The sequence below is a fragment of the Brachypodium distachyon genome, chromosome 5, assembly GCF_000005505.3.
Source record: "Brachypodium distachyon strain Bd21 chromosome 5, Brachypodium_distachyon_v3.0, whole genome shotgun sequence".
Lineage (NCBI taxonomy): Eukaryota > Viridiplantae > Streptophyta > Magnoliopsida > Poales > Poaceae > Brachypodium > Brachypodium distachyon.
The window spans coordinates 15,857,770-15,874,870 of record NC_016135.3 but is presented as its reverse complement, the minus strand read 5'-3'; the positions used below and the strand labels follow the sequence as shown (position 1 = coordinate 15,874,870).

Genomic DNA, 17,101 nt, shown 5'->3' with positions numbered 1-17,101 from the left:
GGGTTCGGCGTTCATCCTCAAGGAAGCCACTAGTGGAACTCACCTCACCTTTGTGGTGTTGTGAGAGCTCATCCCACCTTTGTGGTGCGGTGAGTTGGAGAATAGAGTGAGCCTTTGTGGTGCCTCTACCTTTGTGGTAGAGCACTCCTCCAAACGGAGACGTACACCGACCCCAATAGGTGGAACTCCAATGAAATCTTCGTCTTCCAGTGTGGTATCATTCTTGCCCCTTTATTTACTTGCTAAGCTTAATTGTTTATCTTGTGCTTCGGCTAGTGCTTCGACTATTGCATCATACTAGGGGTGTTCATCATTTAGACGTTTTAGTGAACCCATGTATTGATGCTTGTATCCTTAAAAGTGAAAAAAAAGAGTAAAATTTGTTAGTCGCTTATTCACCCAACCCCCCTCTAGTTGACCATACCGATCTTTCAGATAGGCCGAGGAAGATGAAACAAGCGATGTTGCCACCGGGGGTGGAACATCTGAGGTGTTGGTGCGGCAATCTATGCAAGGTGAAGGAGGTCACTAATTTTTTTGATAAGTAGAGCATGAAGTTTTTCATGTGTGCGAACTATGAGTATGATCCACATGTCCCGGTTTCGCCGCATGATAAACCTCCGGTAACCTTGAGTAGATATAAGTGTGGTTAAGCATGTTGGTTATGTCTAATTTTCGATTTATTTGTAACCTTACGCTATTTTGTAGTCTCCTCCGCCCCTATGCATGTGATATCGATGGATTGACATGAAGATGCCAGATTGGGCGGTGAAAGAGATTAACACAAGGTCACGGTGTGCGTGGCAGCGTTTCCACACGGACGAGCGTGCGGCAAACGCTGCAGCCCAGCAGAAAGAGGAGGAAGAGAGAAAGCTCAAAGAACAGAGGGAGGAACAAGGTCGTTTCTTTGATGAGTTACGGAGGAAAAACAGGGAGGAAGCGCATTGCCTGCTAGAGGAGGAATGAAGGCGTAAAGAGGCCCATGAGGTGCAAAGGGAGAGGCAAAAATAAAGGGACGCCATGGCAAAGGCTGCAGAAGATTGAGGCGATAAGACAGGAAAATGGCCTAAGTGGAGACAGTAGTGTTAGTGTTGTGTTTCAATTGTATTTGTTATCTTAATTTCAGTCCAATTGCGGTATTATCGATGTATGCTAATTTAGTCGTGCCTTGGTTCTGTAACCAGCAAGCCCACTTAATTTCAGTATTACCGAAGTTGTCAAGTCTTTTAGTTCACAATAATTGCTCGGAATCAAGACAACATGGGCAGAGTCCATCCCACGTTTGCATTGATCATGCAACCAAGCAGCTTTGGCGAAGCTGATTAGCTCATTAGTTCCAATCGGCTTCGGGGAAACCAACTGGAAAAAAGAAAAAGAAAAACGCTAGCAACCAGTCGGCCTGGGCGAAACTGATTAGGCCTAGTAGGCCTCGGCGAAGCCGACTGCAGCATGACAGGCCCGGCTCTGGCCGGTATGCAATCGGCTTGGCCCATGATGACAGGGCCTAATCGGCTTCGGCCAAGCCGACTGGGCCTAATCAGCATGGGCCAGGCCGAGGCCGTATTATTCTGAATTTTTTTTAAACGCGTATTATTTTCAAAAATGATTAAAAAAACTTGCATTATTTTTTAAAAAAAATAGCTGCGTTTGGTTACAATACCGGCTGGGTTGGGTCGGCCCAATCTAACTTTTTTCTGTTTGGATCGCAGATGAGACTGAGCGGGGCGGCCCAGGATGGCTTTTTCTTCCCAACAAGCTGGTCCACTTGGCCCGTCAAAATTCGTGGAATCATCCGTCCCGTGGCGGGTTCGCTCCGTTCTGAGCAGAACGAGAACCAAACGGATCCTAACTCTGTGAGGCACAGTCGCCCTATAGTTCGGTCCTTTTTAGTGCTCTGTCGTCGAGATTTTTATTTTTAGAGTTACTAGTAAAATGACCGTGCGATGTCACGGCCTCTTAAGTATATGCACACAAAATTCATATTTGTAGAAAAGAAAATAATATAATTTGGCATTCAATCACACAAAAATTCATGTTTATAAAAAGACAACAATATAATCTAGTATTCAATCGAAATGAACAGAACAATGTGTATAGTGTCATTTACTTCCTAATTGTAGAGTCAAGCATGACATGTGTGTTGCCTGCATGCTGCACAGAGACTATTTTATTTCTCACTTGTATCTTCACACGTAAAGATTGGAGTTGGTGGTCATCCGTTGAACATATTGAAGCCATTACCTTGCCTGTTCTTCAATTATTTGATTGCCACCCATCCCATATTAGTACATATGTACCACGATTTTTTTAATGTATACTAGTAAATATACTAGTTTGGTTATTTTTAAGGCGAAGAAAAAATTATTTTTAAGTCCATGATAACAATCATCTGATCCAATCATCGAGATTCATGCTAAAATAATGTAAGTATAAAAGATGAGAAAATGTTAGTTGGATGGCTATGATTGTCGATTCAGAAATAACTATATGTAAGTTGAAATAACTATTTCTAACTCGATTGAGAAATTAAATATTTCTTTACGATGTAGTCTATTGTACTCATTGTTTCATTGTTGTGTTGAATACTGATGAGAAAATGTTGAAATTAATATTTTGTTTAACAGTTTGTTGAATTGTCAGGCCATGTACAGTATCATGCGAAGAATGTTTTTGTGGGGAATAGGATTTAAGAGCATCTCCAATAGTACATCCATATTTTGCATACGCAAACCATTATGGATAGGGAGGGGGGAAATATGGGTACTCAAAATTTTACTAATTTTTTCAACTTACCATAAATGAATAAATACCCAAACATTTATGTCGTCTATTTCGTCGAACACCTCATGTACGCCAGATCTCACGGCCTGCCGAACACAGCTCAAATAACAAGCTCCGGAAATCTGCATTGTTCATACACACATGCATTCGAGTACTTCCGGCCGATGCCTTCTACCAACCTATCAGGTCGATGCGTGCTGTCGCTTGCCACGTAGCTAGCTGTTATGCCTCTTTCGCCCACCCATGCCGCTGCTCTGACGCCCTGCAGCCCACGTTTATAGCTCCTCTGCCGATTGCTGCAAAGATTTGTGATGGAGCGGCTTCCTCCGGTGCCCGGAACCGGCGGCTAGACGGTGCGCAGGTGGTTGGCGGAGGATGGGAGGGGGACGCCGTCCGCTGGATTCACTGCGGGGAAGGGGGCGCCAGCAGCCAACGTCCACGAGGGAAGGCCGCAGGCGCGGGGCGGGACAATCCTCGCGCGGGCGGCGGCAGCCAGTAGCAGTAGCAGAGAGGGCAAGATTGAAAAAAACCCATTTCCGTCCGCAATTTGGACTGCAGCTTGAGTAGCTGAAAAACGGAAGAAGGTATTATGCAAACATGCCTGACGGACGACGATGAAGACCTACCTCCCTTTATTATTAACTAATAATAGTAAAATACCCGTGCGTCACCACAGATCGACAAACAGAAGATCGATAGAGCTAAAGGTGTTCTCGGCGTCTGTGGCAGGTCACGGCTGAGGTATTCAACAGTCCGCATGGATGGGCCCATGTCACTCGTCGCATTGATTCTTGAAAGACGATAATTGATGAATAGTCGTTAAGGGAATTCGTTAGGCTAGCTGTAGCACTTTTAGAAGTTTTAACTGTAGTTTAGTTTTGTTGGACGATATTTTGTTTTGAGAATTGTCACTCTGGATGGATTTCATCCTGTTATTTGGATGTGTTTCTCTTCAGCTGTGTTGTTTTACTCGAATATTTACGGAAGACTCTACGGTTTCCCAAGAGAGGGCTCTGTATCTATAGACCCAAACTGCTTCGTGTTCTATTTCTTCCAATTTTCCTCTAGAAAATAAATTAAGAGGGCCGAGCACTAATTTAATGATGCACCAAAACAAGGTATGACAGGTGCCACACCTTGCCATAGCTGAAACCCAATATGAGACCCAGTGCACGTAATCTGATTTTATTACTTTAGCTCGAACCGGTTACAGGCAACCCAACAAGAACGTATCGTAGCTACGACTAGAAGGAGAATTTTATGAGCATGTCATGCTTGTACACTTGGCCGAGCCTCAGCGTCTGCGACGGGAACTCGGGGTGGTTCACGGCGTCCGGATATCCCTGCGTCTCGAGCGCGAACCCGCCGTACTGCTGATACACCTCCCCGCCCTTGCCCTTGGTGCCGTTCAGATAGTTGCCGGTGTAGAGCTGCATGGCCGGCTGGTTGGCCCAGAACTCCAGGGCGCGCCCGGACGCGCCGTCCCGCGCCACGGCCACCTTCCGCATGCCTTCCCCGTCGACGACGTAGTTGATGTCGTAGCCGAAGACCTTGTTGGAGCCAGTGACCTGCCGGATGCGCGCGCCGATCGGCGTCGGGGTCCGGAAGTCGTAGGGCGTGCCGGCCACGGGCACCACGCGGCCCGACGACGGCAGGAGCTCATCGTCCATCGGGGTGTACCGGGACGCGAAGAGCTGCAGCGTGTGGCCAAGGATGTTGCCGCTCCCTTTCCCTCCCAGGTTCCAGTACGTGTGCTGCAGGAAGTTCACCGGCGTGGCCTTGTTCAGCGCCGTCGCGTTCGTGCGGATGCTCAGCACGTACGGGCTCGACAGGCTGTACGTCGCGTACACGTCCAGGTCTCCGGGGAATCCTGTGTGATTATCGGTTGGCAATCATGATTGGTCACATTACATACATATAATCAAAAGAACTTGAGAATGAAATTTATCATATCGATGTATTTTTGTACTCCACCTTGCTCTCCATCGAAGCTGCGGTAGTACAGAGTGATGTGTGGGGAGTCGCCGCCACCAACGTATTCCTTCACCGTCCATATCACCTTGCTGAATCCCCTGTGACCACCTATAGCCGTCCAATATAGGACCAAGTTAACCAATGCACACATCTTCCCACGGACATATGTCTTATATACCATATATAGTACCATCGTATCATAACAAATCCTTCCCAAACAATGCATATATAATCCCATCATAACAAAACCTTCCTGAAGGAAGCAAACAATGCATGTGTAGTCCCGTCATATATAACAAATCCTTCCTGAAGGAGGCAAACCGTGCATGTATATATAGTCCCATCCCAACAGATCTTTCCTGAAGGAAGCAAACGATGCATACCATGAATTGCATTCCTGCCGTCGTTGATGTACGTATGGTACACTTTGCCGTCGAGGACGAATCGGCCCCTAGCCATTCTTTGCGCCACGCGCCCGGTCAGTGGCCCAAAGTAAGAGGTGTCGTTCTGATTCGCAGACAAGAGCAAAGATTCAGAGAAAACGTTGATCTAAAAGAGATTCAGAGAAAACAACTTAAGTTGAAACGAGGCGTTCCAGGACAGCAACATCGCCAAAGGTGATCAAGCGAATAATTTGACCAGTCTTTGCTAGCGGCAAAGAAGGATTTTGGTGACGAAAAAGGTGGTTCTGATTGGGGATTGGGTGTCGTTATCTACCAGCTCAAAGCTTGACGGCTTGCAGATAAGCCTTTTTCTGGAATTTTGGTTCGTTGATGTGAGTGAGGTGTCATTTTCAACTGGAGCTGGACGAATTGTATTGTAGATAGGCCTCTCTGACATCTGGTTGCTTGGTGGAAGACTTAGCTCGTGCATGGAAAATCCTATCGTCGGGATGCTACTCTGACCTGCGAATAGTTGGACTCGCAAAACTTGTGGAAAGGCGATATAAAAACAGGGGACGTGTGATTAACATGGCCGTCCCAGTGCGAGAAGTTCTTTAGAGATAATTGTGTCACATGGTCGCTAACATGAGATAATTATCATGACATGTCTTTCACTGCACTCATAGGCATAACCTATTAATTCCTGTCTGGGCAACGTGGCTAGATCCAGCAACAATTGTTTGTTAGTTCATTATTTTACTCGTGGGATTTACACTCTTTCTGCTTAATTTTCCCTTGCTAATCACTATGAGATTCATGGAAGGCAGATTTCAAAATATGAAAGGAGATGTTTAAAGAAAAAAAATACATTGAAAATAAAATTTCAAAGCTAAACAGGGTTTCAACAATGACAGGCCATGATGTAAGTTTAATGATTATATCCTCCCTTGTCATAAAAAATCGGTATGCCCTACTAGATTACAATATATAAACAGGTAGCAGGCAAACAAATGAAATCGAGTAAAAAAAATAAAACTGCATAGGAGTGATTGCAAAATGAATTGATAAAGAAGGGGTGAGTTCATATCCTAGTTCATATGTAAGCCCTGAACCGAAAAAGGAAGAAGCAATATTCAGAGGGCTGAATGCATGAATGCAAAAAGGATAGTAGTAATATTCAGAGGGCTGCGGTGATCTTACAACATATTCAGCGAGGGTGTCTTTACCCAGCACAACATCGCCCAAATTCCCTGCGAAATAACTTCTGCAAATCAAGTCTCACACGCTAAAACAACAAGTTCGCTGCTCACGAGGCGCCGACCACGAATTTCTTGGTACTGAAGGAAGAAGGGCGTCATACCTTTGGAATCAGGAAAGACAATCGACATGATAGTGGCTCCCCAATTGGTGATCTTGACGGAGAAATCCCCTTTCTTGAGCACATACACGCCGACCATCTTCCTCGCATCGGCAGTGGTGGCTAGCGCTGAGGCCACAACCACAAGGCTGAGGAGCGCGAGAAACACCGGAGTCCTCGCCATGGAGGCGAGCTCTGGTAGGTTAGCACACAAGAAAGAAGACGCAGCGGCTCTCGGAAGATGCGGGCAGTGTACCGAGGCTACTGGAAGGGGCCGGTTCAGTTATAAACTGATGAGAGTACCGGCAATATAGACGGAACACCAGCGAGATCTCGGTAAATTCACTCGTTTATTAAGGCTGTGTTCGGTTCCAGGGCGGTGTGTTTGGTTCCAGAGTGGGATGGACCATTCCATTCCATTCCGCTGGGTTCCAGGGTATGGTTGAGGAGATGGAATGACTGTGAATCGTGTTTGGTTGGAAAGATGGAACGGAATGAAATGGTTCTATTTTGTGTATGGATAGAAAGATGGAATGGGATTGTATGATGGCATCACCGTCGGTGAGGTTATCTATATACTGTGCATGAAATAGCTATTTTACATGTTTTGTACACCAGTAAAAAATTCGACAGCATTTCTTTTGTATTTTCCACATCACAATTTTCATAAGAATACATCAAACATAATATGCAAACAGGTACAGAAAACAGCTCATATCACATAGAAACTTCACCTTACAACAATCACTTACAAGTCCAAATTAACATCAGCCTCCTAACAACGTCACCTTACAAGGCCAAAATAACATTAGCCCCCTAACAACATCACATAAAATCAGCCCCTAGCAACAATCACTTACAAGTCCAAATTAACATCAGCCCCCTAACAACATCACCTTACAAGACCAAAATAACAGCCCATAGAAATGTGTCCATACATCACATAGAAGATTTGTCTACAAACCATACTAGATACTACCAAAGGTGTCCGTGACATACTTTGCCACCCAAACCAACTTGTTTTTGGTGCTAAGCGTGACAAAGGCCTGTGCAGTTCTCGGCTTGTCAACAAGATAGGCATAGTCGTGTGCAAGATGACTCTCATTAATAAATCGAGGAAGATTGTCACCCTCTAGAAGACTTGCTAAATCATCCCAAAGGCCTTTTGGTATTGCCTCAGGATCTTTACCACTCTTCTCAAGCGCTGTTACAACCCTTTCAAGGCCAAACTTGAGTGTGGACAGCAGAGAATCTTCTTCTTTTGGGTCTAACTTTGCCTTCTTCCATGCTGGTTTGGTATGAGAAGACTCACCTTGATTTGTTTGAGAGGTGTCCCCTTGATTTGGTGACATATTAACCTCGGTAGCACTTTCATTGGGTGTGTCCTCATCTTCAATGTCATGCACTTCCAGAGAATTCAAAGGATCATTTCCAGACTTGGCAAACTTTCCTGTTGCCATAGATGCTTCAAAAATTGTGGCCATAGCATTATAGTGCTCAATGGGGGTATTCAAGTAGTTCGCATCACTTTTGTGGTCCTGCAAAAACAAGGCATGTATCATCATGAATAGCACATGAATGTATACAAAAAGCTAGAATCTGTCCAGCAGTTCAATAGTTGCAAAAACAAGGTATAAATCATCATGAATAGCACATGAATGTATACAAAAAGCTAGAATCTGTCCAGCAGTTCAATAGTTGCAAAAACAAGGCATGTATCATCATGAATAGCACATGAATGTATACAAAAAGCTAGAATCTGTCCAGCAGTTCAATAGTTGCAAAAACAAGACATAGATCATCATGAATAGCACATGAATGTATACAAAAAGCTAGAATCTGTCCAGCTTACCTTGATGTGATTTGCATAGTGTTCAGGATCCAGAAGAATGGTGGAAGTATCCTCATCCCATAGGGCACCACTCAAATTTCGAAGCTTTGTAACATTGATCCAAACCTTCCTCCATTTTTTAAGGTGGTTGCTAACCTGAGCATGAGTGATATCTGTCTTGAAGTGTTCATTCAAAGCCTTTGCACAGTTGTTAAGATGCACCCTTTTGAAACCACTTGATGTTCTTACGCCAGTAGCCACAAGGTTGGCCAAATTGATCAGCATCATGGCAGACATTGAATTTGTCCACACAATCACTCCACCCCCCTCCATTGTTGTCTAGCAATAACAATACTTGAAAAATGGTTACAATCTGTCCAGCAGTGCAATAGTTGCAAAAAGAAGGCATAGATCACCATGAATAGCACATAAATCGATTACAAAAGTAAGAATCTGTACAACAGTTCAATACTTGAAAAAACAAGGCATAGATCATCACAAACCCCACATATTGTCATACAATAAGGTACAATCTATCCAGCAGTTCGGTAGTCAAATAAAATTACATAAACCATCACAAATAGACCAGAATTTGTCGAGACATTACATAAATGGACACATGCATGTAAACAACAATCAATGACCATAGTAGTTCTGCCTATCCTCCCACATTCTAGTAGCAATTTCTTGTCTGCGGTCTACCATTGCCCTATTATTACTTGGTTGCCCCCTTGATGCCCGAACGGTATTGGTGGACCAAGTCACCTCCAGTATAACAAACTCATCAATCCCTTGAGACAGCACATAATTATGAAGGATGCAACAAGCTACAACGATGTCAACTTGAACCGGGAAAAGAAAAAATGGGGTTGCATCATCAAGAATTTTGAATCGTCTCTTGAGAGTTCCAAAGGCACGTTCGACCGTCACTCGTAGAGATGAGTGCCTAAGGTTGAACAATTCCTTTTCATTTTGTACTGGATTGCTGCCCCACTCATTCAACTGGTACCTCACGGCACGAAAAGGTGGCAAAAACCCAGGCTTGGCTCCATAACCAGCGTCAACTAGGTAGAATTTTCCTAACACATGAAAACAAATTGGTGGCAAAATTCTATACAAATTATATTGGGCAAATTTGTTCTATGAAAATTATTACCTTGAGGGACATACAGGCCATTCTCCCGCTCTATAGCATCTGCTAAAATGGTCGCATCATGTGCTATCCCCTCCCAACCCGCCAAAACATATGTGAACCGAAGGTCAAAATCTACTGCTGCCATGACATTTTGAGTAGGAAAAGACTTCCGACCACGAAAGGAAGGTTTCATATCTTTACTAACTGATGCTCGAACATGTGTACCATCAATTGCTCCAATGCAATCCTATATATTTTAAAGTGTTATAAGTCATAAAATTTCACACCTAAATATGGAAGGACAAGCTTTTCAAAATACCTTAAAATATGGGTCAAACCGTGGGTTCCCTGCAATTTTGGCTGGAGTTTCCAAGGAAGGTGGACTGATATATTCAGCTCGTAGCTCACCTATTGCGTGAAGGACTAGTCTAAAATAACGGCTTACCGTCTCATTTGACTTGTCAAAATTAGCCCCAATAACCCTATTTCTAAGGTTATGGCCAATAGTATTCAAGAACATTGCTACTTGCTCCTCCACGGATACATGTATACTGTCTCTCAGCAACAAACGTTCTCTCAAAATTTCACACAATCGAAAAAAGGGTGCTCTTTCAACCCTTAACATATTTCTACATCTCACATCACACTTGAAAATTTTATTGTTCAGATAATTGATTCTTTGTTGGTCTCTTTCCCAAATAGGTTCATAGGTAACCCGGGGTCTCCTCTTCTTAATTCTATCCCGAATGACCAATGCAACCAATGCGAAAACCACAAACGTTGCAGCTCCCCTAATCAGAAAATTCCGCCTCCTATCCATCCTCTTTACAATCTACAAGTCATACATGGCTATCAAAAAATGACAATGCATACACGCAACAAGTTACTGAAAAAAAAAATTCTCCCTCAAAGATTCAAGCATGGACCAAAAAGTACTGCTATTTACCTTGAGTCCAAGTCAGAAACCGCAAGTTTGAGTTTGTTCAGATCGAGGAACTCCAAGTCGCAAGTTTCTTCAGTTGCCTGTTAGAATAATCTTGTTGTACGAGTCCATTTAGGACTGGTCCGTCCTAAGTTCGAGTAGTAGCACTAGTACAAGTCTAATTAGATTTGCACATTAAGTCCTAGTCCTATTAGGATTAGGTGATTTTGGGTGTATATATAGATGCACCAGGGTCAGCTTTTGTAACGTGGGATTTGAGATATTGAGAAGAAATAAAAAGAGAGGCACGACAGGTGCCTCTGGCCAAATAAATTCCCGATCGTGTGCGTCTTCATGTGACTGATCTTTGGGCAAACCCAACACTGCCCCCTCCTCTGCCTTCCCCTTCGCTGACCCCTCCTCTGCCTTCCCCTTCGCCGGCTCTGCTGTGTTCCCCGCCGCCTGCCTCGCCCCTCGCCCGTCCGCCGCCGACCTCGCCCTGGATCTGGCCGAGATGGGGTTCACGCGGTGGGGCAACGCGCGGATCTGGGGGTGGACGCCATGGCTTCGTGGGAGGGAGTTTCGGGAGAGGAGGTGAGGTGAGGAGGGGAGACGAGAAGGAGAGTCACGGGACTGCGCGAGCGAGAGGAGGAACGGATCGATACCTCCTTTTTCGAGTCACCGAGCGGTTCCGCATATAAGGGGAATATTCCCTTTGGTGGAACCAGTCGGTTCCATCCCATTCTTGTTGGTTCCTTCGACCAAACGCGAGAACGGCCTCCAAAAGTAGCACGGTTCCATTACATTGCACTTGGTTCTTGCAACCAAACTGACCCAAGTGGACCTTTTCTATAGATCTGCATCCTCATGCTCGGCCGAAATCTTTCCTTTTACAGAACAGGGAAAATGGTAAATTAGCTCGTCCAAATTAAAACAACATCAAACCTTTGTGTGGCGCGCGTACGTATCCTGGCATCCTGAGTCCCTTTTTCTTGTCCCCCAGCTCACTATGACCATCAATCGATTCTTTAGTACAGACGCAGACGCTCACAAGTAGGCACACACATCCTATTTCTAGGAGCATCTCCAAGAGACTGGTCCGACACATCATCTTGAAATTGACGAAGTCATCATAAGCGCCTCGTAGTTGACAGGTATGTCACTCCTACTAAAATCACAACGCCAGTTAGGTTCTGAAATAAATTCAGGAAAAAGCGAACATTCATCGAGTCGGAGACTTGAAACTGGATGCTGGATGGGCTACGCTCAGTTCGCACCCATCGATCGATTCTGAAGCGTCTTATTCTGGACTTTTTTGCTTACGGTACGTTTTTTCTAAAACTTGTAATCCACTTAATTAATCTAGAGAGGTTCAGGAAACCAGGGGTTAATCATGAGCCAAATCAAGGGATCCATCAGTGTTAATCACGAGCCACCGGCCCTGAAGGCGGGGGCATCCATCGGACCGGCACTCCAGCCGTAGTTACCTTCTCCAGCGGGAGATCAAGGCTTGAGACCAATTCATCTACCAGCAAAAAGAGATACCGGCTGGTAAGCCTCTTCCCCGTGCACAAACCTATTCCTACTCGTCCAGATAAAGACCACCTTGCTCTTCTTCAGTTTAGCGCGCATGATCAACTGTAAGGTCTGACGCCCAACTCCTAGGATGCAACCGTGGAAGCTTGATACCACACTGCTCCTCAAATAATTTGGCATGACCGCATGACTCAATCATCGCGTGGAATAAAGTTTCCTCCGCATGGCCGCTGAGCTCGGATGACGCTGCCTGCCTCCATGACGTGTCTTCTGGCAAGAATGCTAAAGGAAGGCAGCAATTTCTTGAGTACACGCCCCCCGGTCGCGCCGTCGCGGCGGTTAAAGCGTAGTCGTTGTTGGCTGCCCGATTGTGCACGTACAGCACGGTGTCGGCCGCCGCCAGGTCGCGGCGGTTAAAGCATTGATGCGCCAAATACGACCCGGTTCAAAACGTTTATTCGCTCTCGTCCCGTGCCATTGCCCTAGCAGCCACGGCCTCAGATCGCGTTTCGCTCCGGCCAGCCGGCCGGAGGCAACGACTTCCCATCTCTTTTACGCTTGATGCTATAGTACGTCCCGAAAAGTTAGTTTGATAAACCGGCAGCAGAGTTATGGTGGTGACGGTCGCATTATGTGGGTCAAAAATAAACTTTCCTAACTCCTCGTCTACTTTGACGTCGTGGAGCACAGGGTGGTTCGTCGTTGTTCTTTTGAAGTGGCGGTCTGGCGATATAGTTTTGTATTTGTGTTTTGCAGGTAATATGCGTGTCTCGGTTTATTGGTTCTTTTTTATATCAACGAGGCTTGCCCGGTTTCGATCTCATCACGGAGTTACTCCCTCCGTCCAGATTTACTAGGCGTGTTATTTAAACCGTGTTGTCCAGCTTTAGTAGGCGTGGTTTTCCTTTTGTCCACAGAGTGACCAAAGTGCCCCTGCTTTTCTCCCTCCCATGTCCATTTGCCGAATGCATGCAGAGTAAAAAAATGGTTTGTCTGTCTGTCTGCTGCATGGATGCGTTGATCTGCCAGTGGTCTTGGATGTTTTATTGGGCAAAAGAACCGAAGCTATTCATTGCCGGTGGGCCATGTTCAGGGGCAAGGCAGTCCGAATCCCCAACTCTGCATGTTGCCTTGGTACATGTGAGAAAAATAATACGCCCCCAAAAGAGGGTCGGAGGGAGTAGTAAAGTTAGGTCTTCTCGGATCGTCCAGCCGGATCAGCCGGGATGGTCATCCAACCCTCTTCGTCGCCTTCTTCTTCGAAATGGTGGTCTGTTTCTCATATCGTTATCGCCGGCGTCTTCTGGCTCCAATTGGCGATTTCCCGACTGCTATGTCAACATTTTTCCGGCTCCGACGTGGTTCAGAGGTCCAGAAACAACATTGAACTTCGCTCAAGGCACGCCACCAGCAAGTGCAGAAGAAAGACAACGATGTTTACTACAAGAACTTGTGTGTAATTTTTGTTCTACCTTGAAGATGGTTATATAAGAACTGATTGACTTAATATATGGCCTTGTCCTTCTCGAAAAAAATAGTTCAACCGCAAGTGACTGTGGCCGAGCTGAGGCCCTGCGAACAGCCAGGCTCAAATACTCAAAAGCAGCGATGGCACCCAAAAAACTGTTTTCCATTATTTCTCTAAGCAAATTGATCTCGAACACGAGATTATTGCTGCTCCTGCCACACTAAAAACTTCAGAAAGAACTCGCAGGGGAGACCATTTCACTAAATTTGCCTAAACTAGTGGAGTAGTACGTTGTAATGACCATTACTAACAACCAGCTAGAAGGAGAACTTGAAAACCATGTCATGCTTGTACGCGGCCTGCCCCGGCCTTACAATCTGCGACGGGAAGCCCGGCTGGTTGACGGCGTCGGGGAACCCCTGCGTCTCGAGGCACAGCGCGCCGTACTGCCCGTAAACCGCCCCGCCTTTCCCTTTGACGTCCTTGAGAAAATTGCCGGTGTAGAACTGCACCCCAGGCTGGTCCGCCCACAGCTCCATCGCCCGCCCGGACGCGCCGTCCCGCACCACGGCCACCTTCCTCAGCGCGCGCGCGTCCTCCCCGTCCACGGCGTAGTTGATGTCGAAGCCGTAGACGGCGCTGCCGTTGCTGCTGCCGCCGGACACCTGCCGGACGCGCGCGCCCACGGCGGTCGGCGTCCGGAGGTCGTAGGGCGTGCCGGCCACGGGAGCCAGCTGCCCCGTCGGGATCAGCGTGCCGTCCACGGGCGTGTAATGGGCCGCGAAGAGCTGGACCGTGTGGCCCAGCACGTCGCGGCCGCTTCCTTGCCCGCCCAGGTTCCAGTACGTGTGCTGCGCCAGGTTCACCGGGGTGGCCTTGTCCAGCGCCGTCGCGTTCATGCGCACGCGCAGCACGTACGGGCTCGACAGCTCGTACGTCACGTACACGTCCAGGTCACCGGGGAACCCTGTTTCACATTCACAGTCGCAAGATCGTTAAATTTAAAATGGATTCTCAAATGAAAACAACACGAGGCCAGCGGTCAGCTATGAAGATTGGATTTAGATTTGCTGAATAGTAAATGAAAGGGAGATATCTGAAAGCGAATGTCTCAGAAAATAAAACAAGTACAAATGTACACTGCGTACATATATATTTGATCATCTGCTCAATTTTACCTTGTTCTCCGTCAAAACTATGGTAGTATAGTGTGATGTGTGGGGAGTCACCGCCAGCAACATATTCCTTCACCGTCCATATAACTTTACTGAAACCCCTATGGCCACCTAACAAGGACAAGATCGATTAATTGTCTCAAATTTGCTCCCTCCGATCCATATTAATTGTCTCAAATATTTGATTCACAGAAGAACAGTTTTACAAACTCTGAAGCATTTTTGTTTTGAAGGGAAACAGGAGGTGATTAACCTACTCCAAATATCAAACTCTGAAGCATTACCGTGAAGTGCGTTCTTGCCGTCGTTGGCGTACAGGTTGTAGACTTTTCCATCAAGCACGAAGCGTGCCTTGGCAACTCTGTTGGCTACTCGTCCGACAAGCGCTCCAAAGTAACTAGATCCATTCTGTATGGCGAGTTTCAGAAACAAATTGAGCAAGGTGCTAACATTTAGCCTTTGAGATAACTGAATGCAAATTTTCACTTTGAACTGTCATCTCTGTCATGTTCTGGTTTCTAGATAAAACTTTTCCATCCGGAGAATGCAATTAAAAAATTTCCCTTTTGAAAACGATCGTGGTAACTCTATCAACAACTTGTTAGGTTGGCAGAAGATTTACTTGGGCTTCCTGTGATTCAATTGTAACCGTATTTGACATGGAAAAGTAAAGCTTCAAGAAAGAGACTAGATAAAGGAAAACTTTATTTGGCTAAAAGTGGAGATAAGTTAACAATGATGAAGGCAAGACCGGCATCACATGGTAAGGTTGTCACTTGTCTTTCCTTTGGTCATATGCTATTTTCACGGGTAACATGACCACCGGCATAAATAAATAAAATGGCATCCAGCTAATCGCTCTGTGGGTCATCTGTTTAGCATAGATTATTTTCCTCATGTCTTTATATTCTTTTATACGATCTGGTACGCAACTCTTATCATGGTGGTGTTGTATACGCAAGTGAGACGTGGCGATCGCAACGCAACTTAGTGCGAGGATTCTTCTCTATCTCTTGGAAAGTTGGACTTCCTCGTGCAGAAAACTGAACTCGTACTGAAACCGACGATACAGGTCCTGAATGAATTTGATGAGCTTGATTTTTAAAATCTAAATGTTTTGCCAACTGACGTCAATGTAGGGATATTCAATCGACAGTTAAGGTTTGTCTGATTCCTGGATACAGTAATGTGCTAGAGGAACAGAAAATAAAATTGAGAAATCCTTTTGAGTGAACGAAACATGGATTTTGCAGTAGAAGGCATCACCCACATTCTCTGTATGCTACGCTGTTCTACAATCTACATCAACCTAGAAGATGAAAATTGAAGAATTTGTATGTCTGACAGAAAAGGAGGACTGAAACAGTCCCGTCCAAAAGAACAGAGGGGAGATGCATATGCACTGATAGAAAGAAGAATGAGATTATGAGAACAATGGGGTCTGTGAACTTACCACATATTCAGCAATGGTGTCATAGCCAAGGACAACATCACCCAAATTCCCTGATGAGAGAAAAAAAAAAGCCACCAAAGTTTCAGTCAGAATTCTCAATACCTGGGCGCAAGAGCATCGGAACCAAAGCGAAATCCCATCCATGGAACATGGAGCTGTTGGGCGCACGAAAGACACACCACCAACCTTTGGAATCAGGAAAGACGACGGACGTGACGGTGGCGCCCCAGTTGGTGACCTTGACGGAGAAATCTCCCTTCCTGAGCTCATACACGCCCACCATCTTCCTCCCCGCTGCACTGGCGCCACTGGCAAAGCACACGAGGCACAGCGCGACGAGAAGAGGCACTCTAGCCATTGCTACTTGCTACTACTAGGAGGCTTAGCCTTGCAAGGGGAAGACGAAGAGTCGAAGAGACAAGAGACTGTCATGGGTGGATTATGTAGTCACTAGTCAGAGATGGATGGGACGGGCGGGATGGTGACAAATCTGAATTGTCGTGTTTCCCTTGGTTTCTGCCCCCAAGGCCTCAGAGAAAATGTCGAGTTTGTCCGGTGCTCTGGGCCACTGTGCGTGCACTTTCCTTTTGTCTCGTCTCCTGGGCTCCTGGCTCGTCCCTCCCTCCGTGCCCATCCAACGTTGCCGTTGATTGGTGCTCCGTGCATGCGTGAACCTCGAAACGAATATTCGTCTGCTCGCACGCAGGCATGCTCCATGATTGGTTGGACTGATGATCATTTGGCACTTGAACATGTACACCGCCACCGGCCACCGTAATCCACAGCGCGGCGCGCGTTATGACGATGCAGAGAGCAAGCAAACAAGGAAATATCGTGGCGAGGAGGAAGTCGTGTGATCGAATCCGCGGCATCGATCCAGGAGTGAGGCGAGGATGACCGACCAGGCAGGCGATTGAGGGACGAGTTTTCGCGCTTGAACTTGAGGCGATATCGTTGTGCTGGTTCGAGATGTGCTACCATCTGTGTTGAGAGATGGAGCCTTGTTAGTTGCAATTTGGTGTACCAGTGGATTCTCCGCGCGTTGCGCAGAAATTTATGTCTTTGATATCTGCATACATAGAAGTT

The 17,101-nt window shown here is 46.0% G+C and overlaps 3 protein-coding genes across 3 annotated transcripts; all 3 read right to left on the bottom strand.

Moving 5' to 3' along the window:
* Positions 1 to 3,940: 3,940 nt before the first annotated feature.
* On the bottom strand, positions 3,941 to 6,827 carry LOC100844522 (aldose 1-epimerase). Its single transcript, XM_003579845.4, has 5 exons — positions 6,499 to 6,827; positions 6,339 to 6,388; positions 5,139 to 5,262; positions 4,756 to 4,863; positions 3,941 to 4,651 (listed from the first exon to the last, which is right to left on the bottom strand). The coding sequence occupies exons 1-5, from the start codon at positions 6,677 to 6,679 to the stop codon at positions 4,026 to 4,028; spliced, it is 1,089 nt and encodes a 362-aa protein (XP_003579893.1). The 5' UTR covers positions 6,680 to 6,827; the 3' UTR covers positions 3,941 to 4,025.
* A 636-nt stretch (positions 6,828 to 7,463) lies between these two features.
* On the bottom strand, positions 7,464 to 11,467 carry LOC100844952. Its single transcript, XM_010228857.1, has 6 exons — positions 11,348 to 11,467; positions 9,781 to 10,293; positions 9,483 to 9,708; positions 9,029 to 9,405; positions 8,348 to 8,665; positions 7,464 to 8,033 (listed from the first exon to the last, which is right to left on the bottom strand). Exons 1-6 carry the CDS (start codon positions 11,465 to 11,467, stop codon positions 7,464 to 7,466), a joined length of 2,124 nt encoding a protein of 707 aa, XP_010227159.1.
* Positions 11,468 to 13,457: 1,990 nt separating this feature from the next.
* LOC100844223 (aldose 1-epimerase) lies at positions 13,458 to 16,565 on the bottom strand. The gene is made up of 5 exons (XM_003579844.4): positions 16,202 to 16,565; positions 16,016 to 16,065; positions 14,847 to 14,970; positions 14,566 to 14,673; positions 13,458 to 14,354 (listed from the first exon to the last, which is right to left on the bottom strand). The coding sequence occupies exons 1-5, from the start codon at positions 16,371 to 16,373 to the stop codon at positions 13,705 to 13,707; spliced, it is 1,104 nt and encodes a 367-aa protein (XP_003579892.1). The 5' UTR covers positions 16,374 to 16,565; the 3' UTR covers positions 13,458 to 13,704.
* Positions 16,566 to 17,101: the final 536 nt, after the last annotated feature.

Coding starts and splice junctions, on each gene's coding strand:
- LOC100844522 (XM_003579845.4), bottom strand. CDS start 6,679: ATGGCGAGGACTCCGGTGTTTCTCGCGCTCCTCAGCCTTGTGGTTGTG. Junction 5,263..6,338: donor ACACCCTCGCTGAATATGTT/GTAAGATCACCG, acceptor TCTGCGAATCAG/AACGACACCTCTTACTTTGG. Junction 4,652..4,755: donor CAGCTTCGATGGAGAGCAAG/GTGGAGTACAAA, acceptor ATAATCACACAG/GATTCCCCGGAGACCTGGAC.
- LOC100844952 (XM_010228857.1), bottom strand. CDS start 11,467: ATGCTCCTAGAAATAGGATGTGTGTGCCTACTTGTGAGCGTCTGCGTC. Junction 9,406..9,482: donor TGGCCTGTATGTCCCTCAAG/GTAATAATTTTC, acceptor TTCATGTGTTAG/GAAAATTCTACCTAGTTGAC. Junction 8,034..8,347: donor ACTATGCAAATCACATCAAG/GTAAGCTGGACA, acceptor TTGTTTTTGCAG/GACCACAAAAGTGATGCGAA.
- LOC100844223 (XM_003579844.4), bottom strand. CDS start 16,373: ATGGCTAGAGTGCCTCTTCTCGTCGCGCTGTGCCTCGTGTGCTTTGCC. Junction 14,674..14,846: donor CGGCAAGAACGCACTTCACG/GTAATGCTTCAG, acceptor TGTCCTTGTTAG/GTGGCCATAGGGGTTTCAGT. Junction 14,355..14,565: donor TAGTTTTGACGGAGAACAAG/GTAAAATTGAGC, acceptor AATGTGAAACAG/GGTTCCCCGGTGACCTGGAC.